Source organism: Scatophagus argus, chromosome 19, assembly GCF_020382885.2.
Source record: "Scatophagus argus isolate fScaArg1 chromosome 19, fScaArg1.pri, whole genome shotgun sequence".
In the NCBI taxonomy this organism is placed as follows: domain Eukaryota; kingdom Metazoa; phylum Chordata; class Actinopteri; family Scatophagidae; genus Scatophagus; species Scatophagus argus.
The window spans coordinates 19,612,166-19,639,279 of NC_058511.1; the positions used below are offsets into that span (position 1 = coordinate 19,612,166).

Sequence of the window (27,114 nt, forward strand, 5' to 3'; positions counted from 1 at the left end):
TTTAAACATCCATATATATCCTGCTTACCCATGTTGTAGGTCCTCTGCCTGCTGTGAGACTCTTTCATTACTGGGTCTATGTGACCTGGAACACTGCTGGTGGGAGATATGCACTAAAGTAACCTGTCACTGACTGCACTGCATGCAGAAACTTACTAAATGAGAAAATACAGACTATCTAAAGGTGAATGGATTTTAAGAAACTAGACCCATTCAAGGACTAGTCTTTCATTTGTTGAACAACAAAATATCAACTTTTGTCTGATCAGCCTGAAAAATCCATGAGCTATACTAACTACTTGTGTATCAGACTATAATGAGATCAACCTTAATTTGACCATATGTGGCCCTTTAGTCTCTCAGTCACAGGGTTTCAAGGGTTTCAGGTTTAAAGTAATGCTGACATGCAACAGTACCTGCACTAGAGAACCTGAGAATATGGCTATGCAAAAACCAACAGAAACGTATCAAGAATATTGTGCTCATGTAGGACAAATATAAGCTCCTTAGCAACCTCTTTTTGTCATAAAGAGTAGCTCAGAAATAGGCCTGTCAATATAACTTCATGTAGCCAATGTCAGAATGTCCTGAATGCCTTGTACAGCTCTGAAAACAGCTGTATTCTGACCTATCAAAGATCGCATTAAACTCCATCCCCAGCTGGTGAATGTCACTTTTGTTTTGGAGGATATTACTCAACATCATCACCTCCATCACACTGCTGCATGATGATGCCACATGGCTGCAAGGACACCTCCTCTGCAAGCAGTCACCTGTCCAGAATCAGAGCGGTTCATCAGACTCTTCAGAGATTTTAGGCAGCTGAGAGAGAACATGCAAGTCGCTGTTGACCGCGGGTCCCAGACCATATGTCAGTGCGGGTAGTCCCAGGAATACTACCGGGTTAGAGCATTTTAATCACCTTTGAAATGAGTGATTAGAATAATTATTTCAGGGGAGAGGGATGGCTCCTGCTATTAACAACCCTCCGTTCAATATCACAACAAATTAGTCCATGCTCATTAGTGTGAGTTGTGCTTGCCTTGTGGTTTGGAAAGCCTCCATTGGGAACTTGCTTTATTACTCCCTGTGAGTGGAGCGTGGAATTAGCATTCATCAAGTGCTGTGTTTATATAACATCCCTCCTCAATGTAATTTTGATATTACGTAAGTTTTACCTGCCTGATCGAGAGGGGTCTTGCTTCCGAGGCTAAATTTGTACATCAAAAGTCAGCAAAAAGTCCACTCAAAATCTGTAGAGAGAGACTGGCCAAGATGCCCAGAACCAACAAGGCGTATTCACATGTCAAGGGTTAGTTCAAGTTTAGCAGCTTTTATCGCATATTACAGGCCTGTTGAGACATACAACAACTCACAATGAGCCAGTCCATGTCCTGTGTGGAAATCTACAAAAACTAAAATTGGATAAGGAAAATGCGCGTGCACACACACACACACACACACACACACACACATGGGAAATGCAGAGAGAGACTGCTCCAAAGAGCGTCAGGAGAGATAAAATAGTAATTACCAAAATGAACAGAAGGGAGTAGAAAGTAGAAAAACAAAGTATAATAAATCACACAGTGGCGAAGTATTCAGATCCTTCCGGAAAAGTCTTGTAAATTTTTCACTTAAATAAAAGCATTATGAGCAAAACATATGCAAAGAATCAGTCATCAAGACAGCTGTCAGTCGATCAGATGCAACAGCATTCAAAAAGTATTTTTTTTTCCTTACATTGTAATTATAATACTTCTATTATTTTTCCACTTGCCTTTGAATACATTTTAAATTAATGACATACAAGGAGAAAGTTTTCTTGTCCTCTCCTGTGACATTTAAAATTTGGGTCGAACTGTCTGTGAGTTAAAAATGTTTTATCAAAGCATTTGACTCATTGTTGTTGGATTTCGCGCTGGAATGTAACTTGATCAATTTACTGAATTACAGAAGGCTGTTTTGTAAGGTACATGAAGGCGTAGTTGAGCATCCAATGCATTTCAGAGGGAAATATACAGGGTACTTTTAATGACATGCCAATATTAATTAGATTCACTGTTACATTTCAGATTAATGATTTCATTTTTAAAAAATCGCCTTGCCTTTTCATATCCAGGAGCGTATAAGGTAGTTAAAATTAGCTCTTCCCTTAAAACGACACATTAGATGGAGCCTTTCCCTTTGGACTGAGAGCTGCTGTCCAGTGCACAGGGGACGGAATTGCAGTACGCACACACTTCCTGATGGAGCTGCTCCTGCGAAGAATATAAATACACTTCTAGCAAGCCAGCTAGACGAGTTGTGAAAAAGTTATGTCTGGCTGTCATGTAGATTTAGAAAGACTATTTTCAAAAATGGACGTAATTCCTTGATTTTCCGTACATGAATAGTCAAAAATATCCCCATGTCCAGAGAGCCGGCACTGGCGACAAGTCAACTGCGACGGGTTGGTTTGTTGAAGCTAATAAGTCCCGGTAGCTAATGTTAGCAACCAGGCCAGTCACATAACGCAAGCTGGCTGGCTAATACAATGTAGGCCTTAAGTACCGGTAGCTTGTTTTACTTGCGATTGTGAAACTTGTAATGATAAGTTGTGGTCTGCATTGGTGTAAAGTGACGCCATGTGAATTTAGCTTGGCTTTACTTAAGCCTAAAGCTGTCTTTGAGTACTCTTTAATTAGTGTGACAGTTTTTTTCTATAGCAGCAGTTAGCTCTGCTAGTTAAGCTACTTTGTTAGCCAGTAGGGTGACTGTATCAGACTATATGACAGAAGGCTAACGTTAAGCCGTTGCATCTAGTTTGACAGCTGACGACAGAATCCTTTAAGTGGCTAACGTTATCGTTTTTATGTTATTTGCATTGTGCGTAAAGACACTGTAGTTGTTCTCTTGAGCCATTATGTTGCTAGATCATTTGAAGCAAGTCTGCGCATCCTCTTGCTCAATTTATCTGTGACTAGATGTTAATATTTGCGTTCTTTTTCTCTGCAATTTGCCCGCTCCTCAGTAAGTTACTAGCCGACGTTAGCTAGTAATGTCTCTAACTTTACCATCCGCCGATATACTTGAAACACCTCCTGGATATCCATTTGAAGAAATTAACTATGGGGATATTGAAGTTGAGGAGGTAGGTGGTTGTGACATTATTTTTGTGACATGTCCATTTCCTTAATTTTTTATGAACGTTCAGGAGACAAGGTGCACGGGTTTATACCTAAAAAGTGGTAACTCTCTTGTTAACTGTCCATTTTCAGGTGGTGGGGAGAGGAGCTTTTGGGGTTGTTTGTAAAGCCAAATGGAAAGGGAAAGATGTTGCAATCAAGACCATCGAGAGTGAATCAGAAAGGAAAGCCTTTATTGTTGAGGTATTGTGATTGCCTTTACTACAGCATGTTTCGATGACACTCTCAGTCAATACCTAATATCACAGTTAGTTTTGTTTCACTCCACATCAGTGTCATTAGTCGTTCCAGGACAGAGAGTACATGTTAGGGTGCTTAACAGCTGGTAGATGGAATTGTGCATGATTTTTCCTCTTTGTCTGCAGCTCCGGCAGCTTTCACGTGTAAATCACCCCAACATTGTGAAGTTGTATGGATCTTGCCATAGTCCAGTAAGTTAACTGGAATATTTTTATATGCAGAGTTATGATGCACACACGTTACCAGCCCACATATCCTGGAAGATTTCAGTGTCTCAGACAAATGGGAGAAGTTCTGGCCAAATATAATAGTCTGATATTTATTATATTTATATTTATTACATTATGTTATTGTTATTTAAAAATTTCAGGAAGTTCAGGAAGACTGCTGATGTTGTGCATCGCGAATGCAAAGCATTGGTATTTTGATGACCTGGGAATGAGGATCAATAATCAGCTGCTTATCCCCATTGATACAATTCAAATTTTGCCTGTATTCACCCAGAATGCATAGCAAATAGTTGAATATTTCAACTTGATATACTTGTGAGATGCAAAACTTAATGTTTGACCGAACACAAAGAAATTATCATATAATGTATAATATGATTATAAGTTATGCTGTATAATAGGGCATAATGTGATTATATGTTGTGCTGCTCTAACTACACAGCCACATTAAGATAAGAATCCTTTAATAACCCCGCAGTTGGGAAATTAGCATTGTCATAGCAGCACAAGGATAGCAAATAAAGGTGCTGCTAGTCAAATAAAGAATATACAAAGTAAATAAGTAATATTTTCACTAAAGTTTCTGTTTTTTAAAAAAAGAAATATCCAAAAACACCCAATATTTACAGTATGGTCCAGCTCACCTGTAATGGTGTGTGGTTGCTTATTTTTTGTAAATTTCTGTGATCTGTCTAGCTGAATCTGTGAGTTTCTCATAATTAGTTTTTTTCCCCACTCAGGTCTGCCTTGTAATGGAATATGCTGAAGGCGGGTCGTTGTACAATGGTGAGTCTACATGTTGTACCTACATTAGTGATCACAGCATTTGTTCCACTTTGTCAGTAGTGAAATGTACAGAGCTTTGCACAGACATGAGAAGCTGCCCTATTCAGTTGACCCTCCCACTGTTTGCATGTTCAGTCACTTGGCCACTTCCTTTATAAACTGTTCTAGCTTTGTTTGTCCTTACCTTAAATGCACAATAGACCTGGGAAATAATGACACATCAAAATGCAGGAATATTATGTCTTATTATATAAAAATATGTGTGTAAGTTCTGCCCCCAAAAAAAGCCACAGCTGACCAGTTGCAGCTGAACATGTCTGACTTTGTATATTTTCTAATATAAAAAATTCATATTGTGAAAAGGGCAGTATTCCAGCTTCTTCATGTAATGATGTCAGACCTTTACAGACAGCAACAACAAGCACAGGTGAAAGCAAAAGTAACTTTGCTACCAGCTCTATGGTGGAGGTGTTAGTTTCAAAAAGGGGAGCAACTTCACTTATATGGAAGTGGTTTGATTGCAAAAGATCAATCAGCCACAGTAATATGTAAGCAGCGCAAGAAGATTAACAGCAAGAAGGCACAGTACAGCAAACTTATTTCACAACCTCAAGCATAACCATCCTGTTGAGCGGAGTAGAGCCTTTTATGAGTTCTACACCAGAAATATTTTTCAGTATGTTGTCATAGCATCAAGAATATCATTATGACAGAAACACCATTAAATGTTGTGATGTTACTTTATGGCCATGTTGCCCACCTCTAGGAGCTTCTTAAGTCTAAAAGAATCATTGCAGATAATTAATGTATACATGAGTGGCATAGGTTCACTATTCCCAGGAGGTTCAGATTGAGCAGATTTAGTTTTATTCCAGGATGTAAATTCCACAACATGAGACTCCCTGCTGTGTTTTACACTTCACAATTATCCCCCCACCCTAATTACTGAATCTCTATCAAAGTGACTCCTGGGTGCTACGCTGTGGTACCATAACTTTGATGTGATTCAGTTTAGTTGTCAATACTGTTTTTGAATGATGCATTCTCAGTTTTCCCTCCTGGAATTCATAGAGAATCTATTAGAAAAAGTTAGACTTGTATGTGTGTGTGTGTATTGGGGATGTTGTCTGTGGTGGTGGTTGTGACTGTGCTCTCTTGTCCACAGTGCTGCATGGTGCTGAACCCCTCCCCTATTACACTGCTTCCCATGCCATGAGCTGGTGTTTTCAGTGTTCCCAGGGCGTGGCCTATCTCCATGGCATGAAACCAAAGGCTCTCATTCACAGGGACCTCAAGCCACCCAAGTATGCTTCTCCTCACCCCACACTCTTGTTTCCTGTTTCACTGTCTGAACAAAGTGCCTTCTGGTTTCCTTCCTTTACAGTGTGGCTTTTATTTTGCTTATTCTTATATTTTACTTAATTATAGTACAGAAGTTTTTCTTGAGTCACATTTAGTATTGCAAGCCGCTTGATCAAAAATATGTATATTTTTTAATGTGTCATCAAGCAAGATCTTAGAGCTATATATACCAGATTCTATCCTAAACTTCCAAAACTTCTACAACGGTTGTGAAAAATTGCATGAAGACATGCATGAGGAAAAAAATGGCCAAGTTGTTCTACTGTGATTCTCTTTTTCTATTTCTGTTTTCATATTGTTTTAATTTTAATATGTTTCAGACTGATATTAACACTGTCTCAGAAAACTCAGTGCCTTTATTTTTTTCTATGAGATCACTGAAGTGGCACAGTGGGGGGATACGGGCATAAAAAGCAAAAAAGATAAATGCCACTGCATGTGTAAATAATATCCTGTGAGATTCACTGCTTCAGCAGAGGGAAAAATTATTGTGATTATTCCAAAGTTTTAAAATCCTTTCTCAAAGTGTTCCAAACTACTGTATGGTGTTCTGAGATCTGATGGATGGATATGTTACTCATACAAGACTGAAGTACCTGAAATATCAGTCAAACAACAAAGCAACCCTTTGTAATTTTTTAAGGCTGTGCTGTGTTATCAGTCTGAACACCCAGTAGCATCACGTTACTGAAGGATGTTCAAATCCCAAAGGTTATTTACTCTATTCTGGTGGCAAGAAGGCTACTGGCAGGACTCTCTGGAAATGACCAGCTGGTCTGTTTCCTAGAGGGCTGTTGTGGAGTTTCTAGGAATAACAAGGTCATGCATTGTGACAAATTGTCAACTCTGGAGTCTTGTATTGTACAGGATAGCATTTCTATTCAATTTAATGGTTCTTCCCACAGTTACTGCCATGCCTGTACTTCCATTTTTCTATGCACTTACTCCATTCTGCAGTAAGTGCATAGATGGCACTCTCATTTGATTACACATCAAATTTGATGTGTAATCATGTTAGAATATATCTTGTAGCTTTTGTATCTGGAATATCACTTTCAAAGACATATCTTCAGTTTGTTATCGGAGTAGTTCCCAACATGAATCTGGGGGCCAAACTCCTTCCCTTCCCCTCCCCCTTTTAAGGGTCCCATGTTCAGACAATTAAAGGAACAACAAACAAACAAAAATCATTTGCTACAAATCGGGATAGAAAAAAATGGCATGAATGAAAATGTTAGCCTATACCTTACAACAGTAGCTGCCTACAGCACTGTTTTGTTTTTACCCAACCAAGTCAGAAATGTTTTGCTTTTTCAAGCTGAAAGCATTTTCTGCTTCTAATGGAGTTCATTTCTTGACTTTCTTTGTTTCAGTCTGCTTCTAGTGGCAGGCGGCACTGTACTGAAGATTTGTGACTTTGGAACAGCATGTGACATTCAGACCCACATGACCAACAACAAAGGAAGTGCAGCATGGATGGCTCCAGAGGTATTTGAAGGCAAGTATGAATAGCATTCTGTGTAGTTGAAGAGCTTTGGATTCCCACCATGTCATTCTTTTTTAAACTAAAAAATATTCATATGTGTCCAGTTACTGATTTCCGTAAACCCCACAATCCAAAGATTCAGGCCATCCGTATGTATGTGCTCTTTCTTGCACCTTTGTTTTGTCACCTTTCACCTTAATGGCAGCTTAGCATGCACAGCGTGGAGAGATTAATTCTCGATTCATCAGCAGCAGCAGCTTTACTCTCCTGCTTTATTGATGGTAGTTTCCCAAATATAGTGACAAGATGAATGTAGTGTTACTGGTGGCTTTATTTCCCCTGAGAGGTGATGTTGTAGAATTTGTGTTCTCCTTCAGCCAGGAGCCTAATGCATTTCTACATGATGAGACGTGATCTTGGCAAAGGGGTCAGGAGGAAAGATGAATTACGCCCCAGTCGTTATCTTGTTTTTGGAGGCAAATTACAAGACTCCAGTGCAATTAAACAACTCACTTTTGCCCTCTCGCTGAACTCTTTACAACTAATTTGTATCAGAATGCCTCAGCACAGCAACTTTGGAATAGGTGGTGGATGTGCACTTTAATTCTGCAATAATAGGCCAAGTAATTAAGCAACACAGGAGCTGTTCCTTGGTAAAATTGCTCCCTTATTTTCATCCTCCACCCCTCTGAAAGCAGAGATAAAAGCTGTTGTGCTTTCACAGGCACATCCTTGCTCTTATCTCAAATGTGCCACAGAGAATTACTTTTATCAGTCAGTCAGCGCTGTCAAACGGAACCTTTTTACTCTGTTAGAAAAGAACCTAAGTGTTGCTGTGCGTTCTTCTGTACTCACAGGCAGCAATTACAGCGAGAAGTGTGATGTGTTCAGCTGGGGGATCATTCTCTGGGAGGTGATCACTCGCAGGAAGCCCTTTGATGAAATCGGAGGACCAGCTTTCCGCATTATGTGGGCTGTGCACAACGGTAAGGCACTGACTCTGTGGGTGGATGGTTGCGCGGTTGGAGCTGGAAGATGCAGAAGCCATGTCCAGCTGTCAGCCGTTGTGAGTCCTCAGATGTACCTGTCCTGCTAGGTCTGCTGGGAGACTGTGAAAGTTAAAGATCCTGGCATAGAGCAGCTAAGAGGCATGTTCACCTGTGCAGCTCTCTGTGCCGTTTATTCTGATAGAAAGATGGATGGAGGAGCATACTAATGGGACACTGATAATACCTAGGGACAAGTTTAATATATTTCACCACTGAATCTGCCTGCTTGAGCCATTGCTAACTCAAGCGGGAAGAGACAGGGATTTAGCATACATTTGCAGTATTTCTTTGCTTGTCAGATGTGATGCCAACACTTCTTTGTTCCTTTCATTCTGTGTGTGCAATTTTTTCTGTCTCTTTTTCTGCTTTCAGGCACAAGGCCTCCTTTAATCAAAAATTTGCCCAAGCCCATTGAGAGCCTGATGACTCGCTGCTGGTCTAAAGACCCCTCTCAGCGGCCTTCCATGGAAGAGATAGTGAAGATCATGACCCATCTAATGAAGGTAATCGAGCGCTGCTTACAAGGCTTTCATTAAATTGAAGTGAATCATTTGGTAAACCTGACCAAAGGACAGAGAGAGCAATGTAACATGAATTGGTCCTTATAAAAACAGATCCAGAAAATGAATGCAATGAGTAAACTTTTAATGCTGCATGCAGTTTAATAGTCACACTTAGCTAAAACTAATGCAGTATGATCCGGCCATCCTGCAGTAAATCCACCGTTCTTGAAGCTTAACCTCTGTGTTGACACTGTTTTATAGAGGTGTTGATTTCACTTAATTAACATTCAGGAGGCTATAGTTTGTGGTGTTATGCTACAAAGAAGCGTTTTGAATATTTTATCTTCCCTCACAGATGTAAATGGAGTGGACAAACACTTGTCAGTATAGTGCGATAATGTAATAATCAGAAATTCTTTTGCCCACAATAGTGACATGTCTACTGTTGGTGCAAAGTGAAAATTTGATATTATGACAGGCCTATTATCAGTATGCAGTGGTAGTTAAGGTTTTGCATTCATGTTAAACCAAATGTTTTCATAAAATCCTGCGGTTGGTTTGCTTTGTGGTCACGTGAAGAGCAGGGTATCTTTAGAAACAAAAAAAAATCTAATTGATAATGTTTGTAAAATCCAACATTACTTACTGCTCTTTCATCTTTCTTTTTGCAGTACTTCCCAGGATATGATGAACCCCTGCAATATCCATACCAGTATTCAGATGAGGGACAGAGCAACTCTGCAACTAGTACAGGTACAAGAGTCCTCTTTGAACTCAATACTTCAAGACTTCCAATGAGTGCAGGAAGTTCGTGTACTCATAATTTGATACATTTATTGCATCCAAGATCCAGTATCAGTGGTCTGTGTTTATCAACGTCAAAGAATCTGTCAAATCAAGTTTTGGTTCTTGAATTGCTTTAATGTCATGATTTACAACTTGAGCACGTGTTTGTATAATCAGTTGAAGGAATTTAAACTCGTGACATTGTGTGGCAAAGTTGACTTTTTAGCTGTACTGTGTGTGACATATTTGCACAGATGTGTCTCCATGTCTACAGCCTATCAAATAATTTTACAGCCCACAAAACATATCAGATAATCAGCTTGTGGGGACAGTAATGCAGACCAGAGTGAACAGAAGTGTAGTAAATGTTTAGTAAACCTACAGATTTGTCATATTTCTGCAACATGTGTTAGTTTAAGAATTTTCAGTTATTTTGAGTTTTTCAAATGTCTTCAATTTTGTGAACCTTCAAGCACGAAATACCACAAAAATAACGTAAAATCTGTGTTAAAAGGAACTTGTCCTATCTTTTTGGTTGTGTCAGGTTCATACGTGGACTACACCGGCACTAGCACGAGCAGCAGAAGTGACGCAAACATGGAGCACAGTGATTCTCAGGGGAGCAACGATACTATCAAGATAACACCTCAGTTTGCTCCTCACTTCAAGCCAAAGGTAAATCAGTTCTGCATTCTTCTCCTTCATTTTGAAAAACAACAGAATGATGTTACTGTAATTTAGTTTTCTCTTTTTTTTCTTTATGTTTTCAGGGAGACCCACTGAGGACTCTGCCTCTGTCCAGGGGGGGCAGCGTTGAGAGTCTGCCTGCGCGAACACAGTGCCTGGCGTCGTCTGACAGCAAAAGAATGAGTGCTGACTTGTCAGAGCTGGACCCCAAGATGCCGTTTGCACCTGCAGGTAAGGCGAGACATTACACAGCATAAAACAAAATATGAAAGGAGTGCAGAAGAGGAGCTAACCAAGGCAAACTGGCATGCTCTTAGGATTTTTTAATTTTATTTTATTTATTTTTTTTAAAGCAAAAAATGTTGCACAGGGAAGGCATGCAGTGTTACTGTCTCAGCAAGTCTTGTTGGAATGAGGCCTTTCAAGTCCTTAAGAAACTCTTCCCCCGACACCAGAGTCAACTTCTTTTTGGTGTGTTTTTATCACTTTGAGGTGAAGCTTGACTCCTCATATAAACCCATCCATATGTCACTGAACAAAAAAGGCTTGTCAGACCTACCTGTCAACCATCTTCCCTCCTTTAAAACCTCTGACGGAAAGCACTCACCCTTGCTGTCATGATGAAATTAAATCTCAGGAGCTCCCTAAATAGATTTTGATTTGAGCACGGGACATATGTCAGGGTTTTTGTTGTTGTTCCTTATGTTTTTCAGACTGTAATGTAACTTTAATGCGTATAGTTTCTGTAATTTGAGCATCAGCACCCTCTGTTCTTTCATGTTGCCCTGTTGAACTTCATATCCAAATAGCATTGGAGCTGGATGTCTGCTGTCATTGGTGCTGAGATAATGGTGTCTGTGGCTGCTGACAGTCTATATTGCTGCCCAGCATCTGGAATGACTGGGAGCATGCTGCCCTTGCATGTACACTGTGTGCTCTGCATGTGTGCAGCCCCCATTTCCAGTCCAGCTGTGGGTCCCCATTCTGTGTTAGCCTGCATCTGCACGCTTGTTGTGTTCGGAGCTGTATGTGTGTGTGTGTATGTGTGTGTTTTTGCAGCACACCCCCAGTATAAACGAGGCCACCGTAAAACGGCATCATTCGGCACCATTCTGGATGTTCCCAAGATCGTCGTCACAGGTATCACTGGACCACTGGGCTTCCTGGTGACCGGGTGGAGCTTGCTTATCTGAACCCATGGGTTGCTGTGCTCTGACATGGCCCTCTCCTGTCTGTCACTCTATGATACCAGAATGTTCATCCATATTGGATTTGTTCCATCTATAAAAACAAATAGAATTGAGCTGGTCTCGGAGTAACACACATCAGAGTTGCCTTATGTCTCTGTGTTCTGTGCTTTTTAGTTGGCAGAAGCAGAACATGAGTTAATATTCTTATCTGGAGTCACCTCTTACACCCTAAATCTAGTTCCAGCTTCTTAAGTTTCCTCAGGTGTGGAGTCACCTAACACCTGTTTCAATACCTACAAATCTTCAGGCTGACTTCAGGTCATCAAATCAGTTATAGTGCATCAGATCAGGTGACACAGATGAGATAAGCTTCCTAACTCATGGCTCTGTCCTGTCTGCCTCTCTTTGGCTTGGCTGCAGCAGATATGTAGCAGGAGTAAATTGGTTCTCTCCGTTTGAGCTTGCCCTTGTCTCTCATGCATAGAGGACATAGAGAAAGCATGACTAATTTTTTTTCCTCCCCTCTTGCTCTCTTTACATCCATTAACTTTGAAAAAGTCATTTTGATTAATTTCTGTCGCATTGAGGGTCAGAGCTATTATTACAAGCAGAGATACGGATGAAAGGAATGGGGACAGCTCTGGATGTCAGAAAAGGCTTCTATTTTAGAGCTGTGTGAGACACGTTGAATGAATGACTAATTTATTCCAGTGACAAAGGAAGGCAGCTGGTACATGTTATTAAAGGTGGGGCACTCATTGCATCTGCACACCTGGACATCAGGCCTTTTCCAGCACACAAATCCCCTGGTGGCCATTGTGTAGGAGTGTAACAGGATACAAAGCTGAGTGTTTATTTATTACAGACTCAAATATATTGTATGTCTTCAGTTCTATTACGTCAGATTTCAGACTTTCAACACTAATGTTTAGAGAGTAAGTTAGAGTGAAATGGAAATTAGAGCATCTTTAGTTTCCCAGTGAAACAGAATGTGGACAAGTTTTAGCTACAAGGGGTATGAATCAACAGTTTCATCAAAATACAATATTATATTGATTCTTTGGACAATGATTTGACATTTGCTGAGAGCATAAAGTCTGTGCCAATATGATTTTGAATTTAGGTGCTTGTGATATGATAGGAAACATTATCATATGTCCATTTAACACAGGAGGTTAAGCTGACACTCCTTTCTGCTCTACTTTTTCCGTAAAAGAAAAAATAACACACATAATTGGAAATGACTATAACCCATCAAGTTTAGTGAAGTTTACTGTAAATAGACTCCAGTAACACATGTAATGCTTAAAAACAAGAACACTTAACAACAATCTGAAATTAGGCTCAATAATAAAGGTTTATTAAAAAAACAATTGTTGTATAGATAGTTATCATCATTAGCTTAAGAATTTGGCACTTTTGCACACTTCTGATTTATTTCCAAGAGGAGAGTAAATATCCTCATTATCTTTTTCTCACCTGTTTGCCACTATCTGTTCAGCGGTAGCATTGTTTGAGTTTTTGGGAAGGAGAATTTCAGAATAAAGGCATGCCTTAAAAGGAAATAATAATAATAATATTTTCACTTTTCATTGATCGTTTTGATGGTTGCTCATTGAGTCAATGTATCAGTTCACATCGATGGATTATTACACCCCTGTCAGCTAATAGAGTGATGGAAATCTGATCCCCCAAATTTAACTGGATTGGTTTTTTGCCAGCTAAAATTCAAATTTTACTTTGATATCACTCCGCTAAATACAATCACTGTTGACATCCTCAGGTTTTTTTTGTTTTTTTTTAGCAATTCAAATATTCTAGAAAACAAAATTGCTATTCAGTCTTGTTATCATGCCATCTATCGGCAGTGGAAGCAGCTTCCGGGGTTGTGGATATTTCCTGGACAACTGCAGATTGTGCGTGATGAACCAGCCTAGTCATGTTGGAATAGAAAAGGGCCTTCCGCGAACTGTTGCCACAAAAATTGGAAGCAAAGCATTGTCCAAAATGTCTGCTGAATCCATGAGATTTCCTTTCACTGGAACTGAAAAACAAACAAAAAAAAAATTAGCCCACAATTTGTCATCCATATTTGGTACTTGTACTTGATACTTGGTATTTGTAATTCAGTTTATTTTTGTGAGAAGTAACAGTTGCAGCTGAGAGTTTTTCTGTGCGGCAATGCACACAGAAATGAACATCCAGGATGTTCTCCTTAAAGTGTTTGTTCTTGTGTGTCTCTTCATGTGCTGTGTCTTCGTTGTGCTGTAGCCAGTCTAGACAAGATAAACCCAGTCATTTGTGTTAGCTCTGAAGTGGGAGTTGAAACAGTCAGCTTCATCAATTCCATGTCATTAAAGTGGAAAAACCCTTGTGCTCTCCCAATATTCATACCTTAGTCATGTTGTATATTAACGTTATGCCAAACCTGGGAGGAATTTTATTTTATAAGTATATATACTTAATATTGAAAACAGAATTATTCAGAAATGCTTGGCTATGAAGTTGGAAAAAGTAACCAGTACTTTAACTTTTGAAAAGTTGACATTTTGAACATGCCTGGTTTTCACTAAATTGCAATGATGACACTATGTTTTAGGTGAACCTCTATATAGTCAGCAGTTTTACTAATCAATGTGCTTCATACTGAACAGATCAAAATGTCACAGCATTTGGGTTTAGAAAATGCACAGAAATTTAGAAAACATGTTAAAAATGTAGAGAAAATGAGGGCTTCAGGACTGTCAACACTAATTCACAGGAGCTGTCCTGACATGTAATGCACATGAAGATAGAGACACTGGTCAAGATCTTTCCAAGCAGATAAAGCAGGTAATGGTTTTGGACCACAGGGATGTTGGTTTTAATGTAGTGTCAGTCTGGGCAGCAGAAGAACCAGTGATGATTAGGGAGTGCAGTACTTGCATGTTCCCATGAGCATTGTCTGAGACCTGGCCTCACCACCTGGCAGGCAGTCGGTGCAAACTCGTCACATAAGTAGGGTCAGCTGTTCTTGTGGATAAGTTTTGTATATGGTGTTGTGTGTGTGTGTGTATGTGTGTTTGGTTTGCACTGTCGGTGGGGCTGGGAGTTTTTAGTGCTGCGATCACGTTCCAGCCGCACCACAGCACATGACAGGCCAGGATGTAGAGGGTTAAATCAGTGCAGCTGTCCCTGTGTGAGTCTGTGATATCCCACAAGTAAACACAGTCACCAGTCTCCTACCATCACTGTCCACACACTCTTCTAGGTCTCATTCTTTAACCCCTCTCTCCATCCTGTCCACAGCCACATGTGAGCCTCAGAGACGTCGGTCTGTGCAGGATCTGCCAGGCATTGGCACAGAGTCCAGCCAGGTAAGACACAGTCAGAGACTAGAAGTGAGTGGCAGATGAGGGTGGGACAGGGAAATGAAATTGTTGTGTGTATATTTTGTGTTTGCACATTTTAAAGTTTAAAGATGCACTATGTCTACAATTAATTACATGTCGTGCTCTTACACTCACACACACACACATACATATAATGTTGCCTCTCTTTTATAGAAAAGAGGTAACATTAAATTATTATATTGGTTGTGTAATATTCACTTACATTTTTATTTTTATTTGCCTAAAGCAAATACATACCACCACTTTTGTGTTGCTGACTGACGGTAACACTGACTCAAGGGGGATTAATAGTTTTACATTATGACGTTACAACATGACTTTGTACATAATATACATAAGAAACAGTGCACAAAAGATACAGCTAATCTTGCACCACATGCGAAGCACATCAGCCATGACTGGTCAGCTTTGGTTGCTTGTAGTTTTTCCTATAAGTTTCTGATGCTGGTGGAGATGATTGAAATTGATAACAACAATAAGCATGCTAAAAAGAGCCTGATCTTGAAAAAAAACTATTTCCATTGCAAATCATCTTCTCACTGTAGTCACATTTCCTGTCACAATGAATGAAATAACTCTGGATTTAGGAATATGTAGACCCCTTTTTGCTCATATCACAAAATGAATTAAAGAAATAAAATGTAACTTCTATGGGAAATGCAGTTAAAGTATTAAACTGCAAATAAAAGTAAGTAAGTAAAGTATTAAACTCACAAATACATGTCTTGTAGTATCATCAATGTGTGAAACCCTTTGCGATACCATAAATCAAATTGTCCATGGTAGGCGTCTACAGCAGGGTCAACACCGTGTGTTGTCAATAAATGCAGCTTAACAGCAAGACAATTGTGACACTTGAATTCACATTAGCATTCTAGCCGCTGCCTCCTTATCAGCAAGAATGAGTTTGTCTTGTCTTGCACTTTATCTTACTGAACAAAATACCAAACATCCAGCAAGGGAAAGGTGTTCGGCTATCATCACTTTGCTGCCTAGATAATGCCTAGATCACACTGACCTGCTCAAAAGTTTACATCAGTCAGTTAAGACGCTAACTGTTGCGGTTCTTATCCTTCCACAACTATGCTATCAAAATGTTGTCTGTCCTTAGCTTGACTTAAACTGTAGTTGACATAAGTTTACATATTAACCCGGTGTACTTGCTGGTTCAGCTGTCAATCAAACATGTATGAAGATCCACCCACACAGAGACTTGGAGATTAAAAGAGCATTTGGTGTATCTCCAAAGACCATAATATCTTTGAAAAACAATTCATTTGGAACTCACTCTGATGTTATTTCTGACACCAAAAAGGCAGGACTTTGTTATCTGATATTATTTAACATATTTAACATGCAAGTTGTATATACCCATGATTCAAAGCTGTCTTAATGTGAGATTACTGATGGACAGACAGTCAATTTTAGACACTTAACACACAATCTTAAAATAATTCCAAATAAACAGTTGGACTCTGCCAGAACTCTACCAGGGGGATTTATTTCTGTTTTTTGTATATCACTCTCATCTCTTTTGCTCCTGTGAAGCCGTGTGGTTGTTTGACTGATGCCTTCTTTCACCTTTCAAAGTACGTGCATTCTTTGTCATGTGTTTGACATGTCAGCTCCAAGGATATGAAGGCGTGCTCCGTCATCAAACACACACGGCTTCAAATGGGTTACTTGGCTCGAAGCATTTCTCATGTTTCTCCTAACATTTGTTTCCTTTTGTTTAGCGGTAAACCCACAACTCTGTACAGTCAAAAGTTCATTTACAGTTCACTGCTGCCTGTGGGATCAGTGTGTCTTCCATACTCCCAGTGGTGTGACAGTGCCACTAATCATGGAGTTGTGTTTGTGTGAATTTGCATTATTACTGTTTTGATCATTTGATTCTCTTACTGGGATCTAGAGAGTAGAAACAAACAAATTCTCTGAATTTTGTCTTGATAATTTTTTGTCACTAAGCAATCATCTTTTACATACAGCCTTGTTCTCTGTCTGTTACAGACATGACTTCAAGGTTTAACAAGGTTTGATAGACTTTGATAGACTTTCTTGATTTCTCTTTATGTTTGTCTTTTTCATGTTCCTCCTTATTTTTCCCGCTCAGAATTCCCAGTGCCAACTCACTGCTGCACAGCAGCTATAATTTATGTATTTCATCTATTTAGAAATCCTGGATTCACTAGTAACACTGCCTTGTTTGTGTTTTTGCGTGGAGTTTAAAACTAAAGCTGCAAACAAACACCAAATTCCATTATACTTTTTGGTTGCTTAAAATGAATCACGCCCTGGAAACAGTAACAAGAAACATACATGTGCCGTCACTGGCAGCCGTCTAACAGTCACCTCTGTGATGAAAGTTGTATTCATTGTCAGAAAGTTATTTAAAAATTGAGATGTTGTGTAGATGGGTGAAATGGACCAGCACCATGTTAGGGGATGTAAAACTACCTTAACACCATTGGGTAAATGCATTCAGATGTGCATGATACGCAAATTGCTGTATTTTTTTTAGTTTTCTGGTCGTCCACCTCACACTTTGTCACTTCAGAAACTGTGTGTGGCTCACCAGATGATAGGTGACATATCAGGTGACAGTGTTTCCATCCTCTTGCAGGGGAGCAGGAACAGCAGCCGGTCCTCTAGTCCTAGTGTGAGGATGATGCCACCTGATAAGACCAGCAGCAGAGGTTATTTCTCACCTGATGACCCCACAGGTACCTGTGACAGCTTCTCCACTAAAGTCAGCTACCACAATCACGGTACAAAACAGGTCATATGGGTGCAAAAGACTGAAAACCCTGTTCACACCAAAGTTTAATGATGAGACAAAACATTTCTAGAGTGTTGCAGGGGAAAGCTGCGGAGTTGTGAACTGGCCTGTCTGCTCGACTCAAGCCAGCTGATGGCATTGCCTGTGACTCAGCTTGTCAAGTTTTAGAACATTAAATGCATCATTTGTTACAACAGCACCTTGTGGTCAAATTTGATAGTTCAAGGAAGGGAACACCTCATTCATTTGTTTAAGGAACAGCCAAGTCTGTATCACACAAGCCCTGTAATTTAAATTTACCGATAAACTCTCTTGGCCGGACTGAATCATTTTCTGCAATTTATAGGTCCGCCGCCACATGAACATTTCACTGCACCTCCATTGGTCCTTTTAAACTACATTGCCTTTTAAATTATGTGGCAAACTTTCCAAATGAATTCTTTATTGTGGGTTATATTGATGCATGAGTATTTTCTTTAATGATAAAAGTGGTTGCTTTCAGTCATTTTAAAAGTTCCCATCTGCACATTAATGTCACTGCAACGGATATCTAAGCAGAAATAAAGACTGTAGTTCTAAACTTGTTATGACACAGGAAATTCTCCAAAGCTGGAAGAATTAAACTTTTAACTGCTGAAATAAATATTTTTAGACAGCTCTGAGCTCAAGACTTTTCAGCAGAATGGCTGCTTTACTCCAAACAGTAACTGTATGAACATGAACTGTGTGTGACCTGTTTGATGTGTGGAAGTGCGGCGAGCGTGCTCATTCATATTTAAAGACACTATAAATTATATTCAGCAGCATAAAAGCCTGTGAAGCTGGCAGTTGAAATGGAGGTAGCGAGTTGTTGCTATAGCAGTGGTACATTATCTTGTCTGTTCACATTGGCGTAAGCTGACAGATTTTTTTTTTTTTTAATGTTCCAGATTGACACATTGCAGATAGTTGCAAGTTTCCCCTCATGTCACTGCAAAACTTTGGTTTAAACAGGGCTTAAGAACTTGATCACACCTGCCACAGCAGCATGTTAGCAGCTGTAGTCCTCCGTCAGCCTTCACAGTGAATGTTTCCATCCATAATAACGCACTCAGCAGTGCACTTGAAACTTCTTAGAGCCCCAGTACTTAATCAGTGTAGCAACTGAAAAAGGACTAAAATGTGTCTGGTGCAGGTGAGGTCTTTGTTTCACTTCTTTTTAACTAGAAACGGATTAAATACTGTACGTGTCCATAGACACAACATGCCTGTTTTAACTTGTCTCTGAGCACCTGAAAAGACTCTCCAGTGGTCTTGTTCTCATTGTTTGCTCCACGTCACATTGTCAACCAACCTCAATGAAGCGAGCGTAACGAGCAAACACATCGCAGTTGTTTTGAAGCACAGCGAGCAGGTTAGGTGCCGAAGCCTTGTCACTAGCTTGCATTTTGGTACCGCAAAGGTCCACGTCTTAGATATTATGGTTAAAGGAAATGGTCGAATTTTACACCTCAGTTGATTTATCGATGCAGGCCACACCTTTTGGCCACCTTTCAGACAGCACTAATGTCATTGTGGACAGATGACAGATGTAATTCTACCAGCATGAACTGGAGACATTGTGTGTAGCGTTGATCAATAGCTTGCAGTGCTGGCCTGTAGTCAGCACAGGCAGAGGAGTTCATTACTGAAAACAGAGCTGTGGTGGACAGCCAACACATAGAAAAGACAAACAGCCTTTGTACCTCTCTGTTCTCAGACACCAACGGCTCAGACAACTCCATTCCCATGGCTTATCTCACCCTGGATCACCAGCTGCAGGTACATCATCCAGACACCCCCAGATAGCAACAGTGCACACAGCTCTTTTATTACATATTGTCATATATAAGTTGCACTGAATCAGCTTTTGATTGCTGATATTTCACCAAACCGCCTTCCTGTCAAAGATGAATTGAAGGACATTGTGTAAATTGCTAGTCCTAACTTCATTATGAAGGGATTATCCCTGCAAACGTGGTGTTATCTAAAAAGTGGAATGTGAATATAAATAGACATTGGCAGCATCAGTGAGATGTTATCTGCTCAGACGATGCTTACAGCTGATATAAATACATTCTGCCATGATTCATGAGCGGACCATTTTGCAGTCGATTAATATCAACATGTGTGTCTATTTCCAGCCTCTCACTCCCTGTCCCAACTCCAAAGAGTCTATGGCTGTGTTTGAGCAGCACTGCAAGATGGCCCAAGAATACCTGAAAGTGCAAACAGAGATCGCCCTGCTGATACAGAGAAAGTAAGTCTGTCTGCGCAATGCTACTCGTTTTCATCTGCTCAGCTCTTTTTTTTTGTGCTTAGAAAGTGTTTGCCTCCGGTGTTTATGTTATTCAGTGTACTTCTAAGTGCATGACAGCCAAGGGAAGTGTTTCTTAGTACCCTCATCTCGAGAGGCTATGTTTTTGGTCCAGTTTGTCAGCAGGATCACAGAAAAAACTACTGGCCTGATTTCATGAAACTTGGAGGAAAAGTTTGATTAAAGTGACATATTTTGTCATTGGAGGGAACTCACTCCAACCAAATTTGTTCTCTGCATTTAACCCACCCAAGTGACGTGCACACACACACAGCAAACCCGGGGCAGTGGGCGACCGCGTGCAGCGCCCGGGGAGCAGTGGGGGTTAGGTACCTTTCTCAAGGGTACCTCAGCCATGGACACCGGGACGGGGAATCGAACCAGCGATCCACCAGTTACGGGTCCGACACCCTAACCGTTGATCCACGACTGCCACGAAGAGCATAGCATGGGCCAAGGAACGACCCATTCATTTTTGGAGCAGATCTGAATGATAATAATAATAATAAGGGTTGATACAAAAACTGACTTTGTAAAAGCTATGACTCCATCTCACAATCCACTTTGAACTCATGAAGAAATGAGTGATTACGAGCGATATGTAATTATGAATTGTCAGCAGCTTTTATTTTGGAATTGTTGTTCTAACGATGAACTTCCTGACATTACATCCTTCTGAGGGGTGTAATGCGTTTGAAACGCTGCTTCTTCAATCAAATGCTGCTCTTTGCTAATACAGATTACAGGTTTGTGTCAGTGTCTCGGAGTCACTTGCACCGGTGCAAAAAAAAATAAAATAAATAAATCACATTTTTCATTTGCACAATGCTCACAGACCAGCAGTCAATTCATTTAATTCTAACAAGCAGAGGTGGATCCTTTTTTTCACTGAACTCCGTGCTCAGTGAAGAAAGGATCAGATCAGATGAGGACACCTCCATTAAAAAGACGACAACTTTGGAAGATACTCGTGATTTCACCAATTGACTCTTAGAAGCTTTTACTAACTCCTGGAGTCTTTTTAAATTTAAGTCACAATAACAGTGTAATATATAAATAGATTTTATGAATAAAGTGACAGTTTTACAATAAAAGAGGGGCTTAAATGAGGGGAACAATAAATGTCATGTGCAGTCTGTAAGCTCAACACACTCATAATGCTGACTCAGTGTGTCCTTAGTGCCCTAGTGATCTGTCAGTAAACAAAGCTAATCTAGCAGTAGTGGATGTAGTTGAGGTGACACAAAAGTGACAGCTGTAAGTAGTGCAAAACAAGTCCAAAAACAAAAATAAAGTGTGTGTGTGTGAACACTGCCTCTTATGTGTCATGTGCAGGAAGGAGCTCATCGCTGAACTGGACCAAGATGAGAAGGACCAGCAGAACACATCCCGTCTGGTGCAGGAGCACAAAAAGCTGCTGGAGGAGAACAAGAGTCTGTCCACATACTACCAGAAGTGCAAAAAACAGCTGGAGCTGATCCGGGTCCAGCAACAGAAGAGACAGGGCACATCGTGATGAGACAGAGACATACGAACTGCTTCCACCCCTTCCTCACCCACCCACCTCCTCACCCTAGCACTATAACACTACCCACTGTCATGCTTTCCACACACACACACACACACACACACACAGTCCAGCTTCCCAGTCCAAGAGACCTGCATTCGACTGTGTCCTGCATGTTGCATTGAAAACCCTTACTTGTGTCCAGCGGGAAGATGGCGTCCTCTGTATATACCTTTGCACATGCTCACAGTGTACTCTGTGACCGCAGACCAAACAATCAGTGCACCCCACAGCCTGCTGCTTGTGCGCTGCGGGACGGACCCTTTCTACATCGTGTCCTCTGAGTGTAACGAGGACAGTAAGCATGTGTTTCTGTATGTTCGCTCTCAGGGCCTCTGGGCTGCCTGGTCAGAGTGTGTGTGTGTGTGTGTGTCTCCACTCCTCAGCAGCTGACAGCCACACTGTCCTCCAGAATGTGAAAAACCAAGACAAAGGCTTTTCAGCAAAATGTGTGAATCGTGCAGAATTTTCAGAGCAGTGAGTGCATGTGGGATCCCTGTTATGCAAAACACACACACACACCCCCTTAAATCAAGTATTTATCTCTAACCTCCTCCTTTTCTAATCGTGAGCATGAGCCCTTCCACAGACCACCATACCTGTTTACTTCTCGCGAGGTGTTTGATGTATTCAGTTCACAGAGGGATGTGCTTCATTGCAGACATCGCAGAAAAAGGAATCGCTCGGGGTTTGTAAACCAGCTGTAATGATCTGCTCCTCATGCTCTTTAAAAAAAAAAAAAAGGAAAAAAAAAGCTTCCAGAGCAAATAAGAGAGAGCTGTGGATTTCCTTTTCATTTTGACTTCAGTATTGTTTTTTTTTTGGTTTTTTTTTTGTTTTGTTTTTTTTTTGTGTGTAGATGTTCCTGTCTTTTCTATTCAGTAGTTCACTTTGTATGATAGCTCTTGTGTAATTTTTGCATTAGAACATATTTTATCTGGTCTGGGAATGCCCTCACGGACAAAATAGAGGAGCCTGTAGCTCTCTATACAGTATCTAGTCTGTTTTTAGTTCACATGTGGCCTTAGAAGTTGCCTGCATTTTAAGTGCTTGTTTTATGTGACATTTAGTGGGGATAAAAGCTTAAAAAAAACCAACATATTTTTAATGTAATTGACATTGAATGGAAATCTTTCAGAGTGAGAAGGATGTATGTCAGTAAGTTGTTATAATGTAAATGTTTGCCACCAGCTTTATATCCAAAACAATGATATGTATTCTAAAAGATGAATTTGATGTGACTTTTTCTCTCTCTCTCTCTTTTGGTTTCATGTTCCTCAGATATTTTTTGCACAATCACTTTGTTTTGTCTGGTCATGTAGAAATTTTATTTTGAGCAATTCACTTTTTAAAAGTGCAAGACTTGTTGAGTCTTACTTTTAAATGTGTTACTGTACAGGAGTCAATCTTCACTGGTTCTCATGACTTTCTGTTCGATAAAAAAATTCGTTTAACAAACACCACCACACTGTTTTTAAGCTTTTCTTACTAAGTTATCAGGAACTAAGGTACAGTACATGACCGTGAGCAAGGCATTATGAAATAAACTGAATGGTGAGAAGATGTGCTTTTTCTTCCTCTTTACTGTTTGTTTGTTTGTTTTTCGGCGTGTGATTTTTATGGAACTGCATATGATAAATGTTTGTAGATGATGGCTGTCATTAAAGCTTATTTAATGTTTAATGTAGCATGAGCCACTGCCACATAGACCTACATGCATTTATAGCCTAAACCGGTGGTTCCAGTGAGGATATAGCAGACCCCAGGTGTCCTTTAGGAGGGTTCCAGTGGGTCCCCAGTTAAAAGGTGACTAATTTATTTTCACTATAATTCCTTCCATAAGTAACAATGACAGAATGTCTTGGTCAGGGGTTTCAGAGCAAACTTCTTATAAGATTGAAGACCCTGGGACAAAATCATATCAAAAAGGGGGGTCTGTGGTCTAATTTGTGCCAGCTTAGGTTCTAATTAGCATAAAAGGCAGCGTAAGACGGCGGCTGATGGAAATGTCATTAGTTTGCATGAATTTGGCCTTAAACTAAGTAACGCCCAAAGTGAAATTTTCACCTGCTGATGGAGCAGGATATAAAGGGATCAAAGTCATCAGAGTTGATCCTGAGGGGGACATAAATGTCTGTACTAGTCTTATTCAAATCTCATCTGTTTGATCTGCAATGAAAGTGTTTCAGTGGTGTACGAATTTAACGTGAAGTGATATATCCAGGTTAAGCACATCTTTGAAACAGGTTTCCCCAGCATTGTTTAAACACATTTAAATTCCTTGGTTTTCCTGTCAAACACAGCAACCCCGTTGGCAACTTTCTTTCAGATTTGGCTCTTGTAAAAGCAAGTAATTGAACAGGCCTAGTCCTGAATGTCATAATAGTCCATTGGGTATTTGATGAGACATTTTCACTTAAAACTATAACTGTCACCTAACGACTGTGAAAAAGTCAGTGGATCTCTAAAGTCAATACAATATATCCTGTGGGCACCATGGATATGTGTACCAAATGTCATAGCAATCCATTAAATAATTACTGAGATATCTCACTAAGATACAAAACTGCTAAGCCCATAGTGTCAGGAAATGTCCTGCAGTAATTGTTAGATGTTTCAATGTTTCAATTACGGCCCTGCAGCTGGAGAGGCTAAAATGTATCCAAAAACTAGCATTTGTGCAGTGAATAAAATATACCCCATTTAAGGCCATTAAATCTGGCTTATTCAGGAATATTAAAATAAAAACTTCATCGTCATTTAATGTTTCAATGAATGCCATCATGTCACCACCCTTTTTTCTTGACCAAATTATGGCAGCATAACGATGACACCAAGACCAGGCTGATATGTAACATATGGCCTGCATTTGTTATGCACAGTGTGAGCTCAGCTAAAGAAGCTTAACTGATTGTAAAGCTCTGCTGAAACAAAATCCTTGGGGGGAAAAAAATGTGGTTTGAAATAAAATTAAAATGACAAAAGGTCCGCTTACTGGGATTTCCAGCGCTTTCAAGCACATGGTCTTCATGGAGCTCAGTTGTCTCGAGTTGGACTTTAATTCCGTGCCCTCTAATTAAGTGGACTTTGAGTTTAGATTATTTTGTCAAACTCTTTTCCACTCAGTATCAGAGTTTGGTCCAAAAATTTTAAATAAGTTTTATGACTTTCTGCAGCAGGTGGAGTTTTTTTTTTCCCCAGTTGTCATGGTGATCAGGGCATTGCTTTTGACCAAATCACACCATTAACACAAAAATGGCCATTACACATAATTTAAAAGCAAAACTGAAGTGAGGTGGAATATTTCAGTTTATTTTTTGCTTGGGGATTTTCTGATTGTATTCTTTTTTTTCCCCACTGACATTGGACTTCAGTTCAATTTCAATTTATTTCTATAGCACCTTATACAATCAAAATTGTCTCTAGATGCTTTACAGAGACCCAGAGCCTGAACCCCCGAGCAAGCAGACAGTGACAAGGAAAAACTCCCTTTTAACAGGAAGAAACCTTGAGCAGGACCCGGCTCACAATGACTGTTTTTCATCAGCTCTCTCAGTGCACAGTGGAAAAGCCAGCTCCAGCTCCTGGTTGGGTCAGGTTAGGTCAGGTCAGAAGTCCTCAAATCACTACATGAACATAAAATCAGGACTGGATGACAGAGTTAGGATAAGTATAAATTCATTTGAAACAGCATTATATAGGATGTATGATAAAACTCTTTTTTTTTCTTTATTAGTAAAACAGAGGCTTTGTAGCTTTTTAGTTAGTTCTTCTTATTTCTGATTTCTTATTCTTACATTGTGCTACAAAATGAAAATTACAGGTCATGAAACAAAACTCCATTGCTAAGTTCAAAGGTTATAAATCGTGTGACGCTTCTAAGCTTCTACATAAACACTCGCTCAGCACACTGTTTAGATGACTCGGAACACAGGAAGAGGTTGGCCTTCAATCAGTCAGTTTACTGATTTACTCACACCTTCTCCAAAATGAGGATGTGCTGCTCGGATGTGTTTTCTCTCACTCTCTCAAATTAATGTAGGCTGCTTTTACACTGTTAGTCTGACAAGCAAGACTCTTTGCAGTGTTTGAATGTACATATACTTTATTAGTTTTTTCATCATTGCTTTTGAGTTATTTATGTACCCCATTTGTTTTTAGTATTGTCTCATGCACCTACAAAGTTAAAGACTTCTTACAGAGTTATGTCATCTTTATGTACACTCAGTACACGCAGTGTTTCTGTTCAGCCAGCAGGTGGTGCTAAACATTCAGTCTTCATCATTACCGTGGAGTTGTGGAGCTGTTTTTCACAGACAAAGAACCATACATCTTCAATGGTCAGGATCAAAGTGAATCCTTATCATGTCATGCTATTCCCAACCTGACCTACTTTATTGATTGTGTGAACAGCTATTTTTCTTTTCAAATGAGCTGATTTATCTAATATAGAAACAGATTCAGTTACATAAGCTGTGGCTGGCCTTTGATAGTGAGGACCCTGAGTATGATCCATTCGTCTGCTGGCAGAAAAAAAAAAGAGTTTCTGGTTTACATTTCAGGTTGAAAGAATGTTAGCATTCTGCTGACGAAGACCTGTGTTTTGTGACTGTCTGTGTTTGAAGTTGACAGCTAAATGGGGAACAATGAGTCATTTTAGTGTGGAGAAATGATGTCATCTTCCTCCTCCAGCCAGGTATTGTGTATGCGCTTCTGCTTGCCCTCACTGAACTGGTGGAAATAAGGAAGACAGCGTACTGTTGCCAGCTTTGTCCTGCAGTGTTCTTTTGTTCTCAGAAGGACGTGTGGTGTTTAGACCACTGTGGACTGATAGGAAATCAAGGGCGATGGTCTGTTTGTGTGCTTGTGGCTGAACGAGGAAGGAAGGCTAATGTCCATTTGTGCTGCTTCGATTGTGTATGTGAGCTTTTATTTTCTGACTCCTGAGGCTTCTTTAAATCCCTGTGTGTGTGTGTGTGTGGAGCAGGGCTGTGTAATCCTTTGGATTGCTGAAACAATACCTGAGTTTGGTCTGGGCCAAAAATGTAAATATTCAAATAAATCTGGAACTGCATAACAAAAGATCAGACGAAGGATTCCAGGTGAAATGTTGCTGATTGACAGTGATATTCTGGACTGCAGAGACTATTGAGAATGTTGAGAAATATTGAGAATCAATAACCTTCCCAAGTCCAGCAGCACACTGACCAAAGGTTTAGTGTGTTCACTCAGCAGCACTGGAGCCTTAAACTTGCAATTCCTTTGGCATCCTGGTTAAAGCTGTCACCAAGATGTGTTAGTGGTTCCTTTTAAACAGAATGTGCTTTCCTGTTTTAATATTCATGCAAATGATGAGATAATGCTCCATCACATTCTCATCTGCCTTTGTTCAAGTCCGTTAATGAATGTAAGGCTGTAATGTCATCCCTCTTTGCAAGGGAAAGTTGATGTTGCACTTGGAAACCTGTGTGCGCTTTAGATTTTATCTATGGCATGGTAGCCATGGAAACTGGGTGACATAAATAGGCTAGCAG

The 27,114-nt window shown here is 40.0% G+C and overlaps 1 protein-coding gene across 3 annotated transcripts; it reads left to right on the forward strand.

Annotated features, from left to right (window-relative positions):
* Positions 1-2,211: 2,211 nt before the first annotated feature.
* map3k7 (mitogen-activated protein kinase kinase kinase 7) lies at positions 2,212-23,143 on the forward strand. 3 transcript variants are annotated; one of them, XM_046373090.1, is made up of 18 exons: positions 2,212-2,452; positions 3,014-3,133; positions 3,261-3,371; positions 3,554-3,619; positions 4,399-4,444; positions 5,610-5,748; positions 7,180-7,304; positions 8,150-8,278; positions 8,714-8,844; positions 9,516-9,597; positions 10,175-10,305; positions 10,401-10,548; positions 11,377-11,457; positions 14,796-14,863; positions 17,523-17,622; positions 19,417-19,478; positions 19,841-19,956; positions 21,349-23,143. In XM_046373090.1, exons 2-18 carry the CDS (start codon positions 3,041-3,043, stop codon positions 21,527-21,529), a joined length of 1,809 nt encoding a protein of 602 aa, XP_046229046.1. In that variant the 5' UTR covers positions 2,212-2,452; positions 3,014-3,040; the 3' UTR covers positions 21,530-23,143. The 3 variants fall into 3 exon arrangements, with proteins under 3 accessions (XP_046229046.1, XP_046229047.1, XP_046229048.1); XM_046373091.1 differs by having other exon boundaries at positions 2,212-3,133; XM_046373092.1 differs by lacking the exon at positions 11,377-11,457 and having other exon boundaries at positions 2,213-2,452.
* The last annotated feature ends 3,971 nt before the right edge of the window (positions 23,144-27,114 follow it).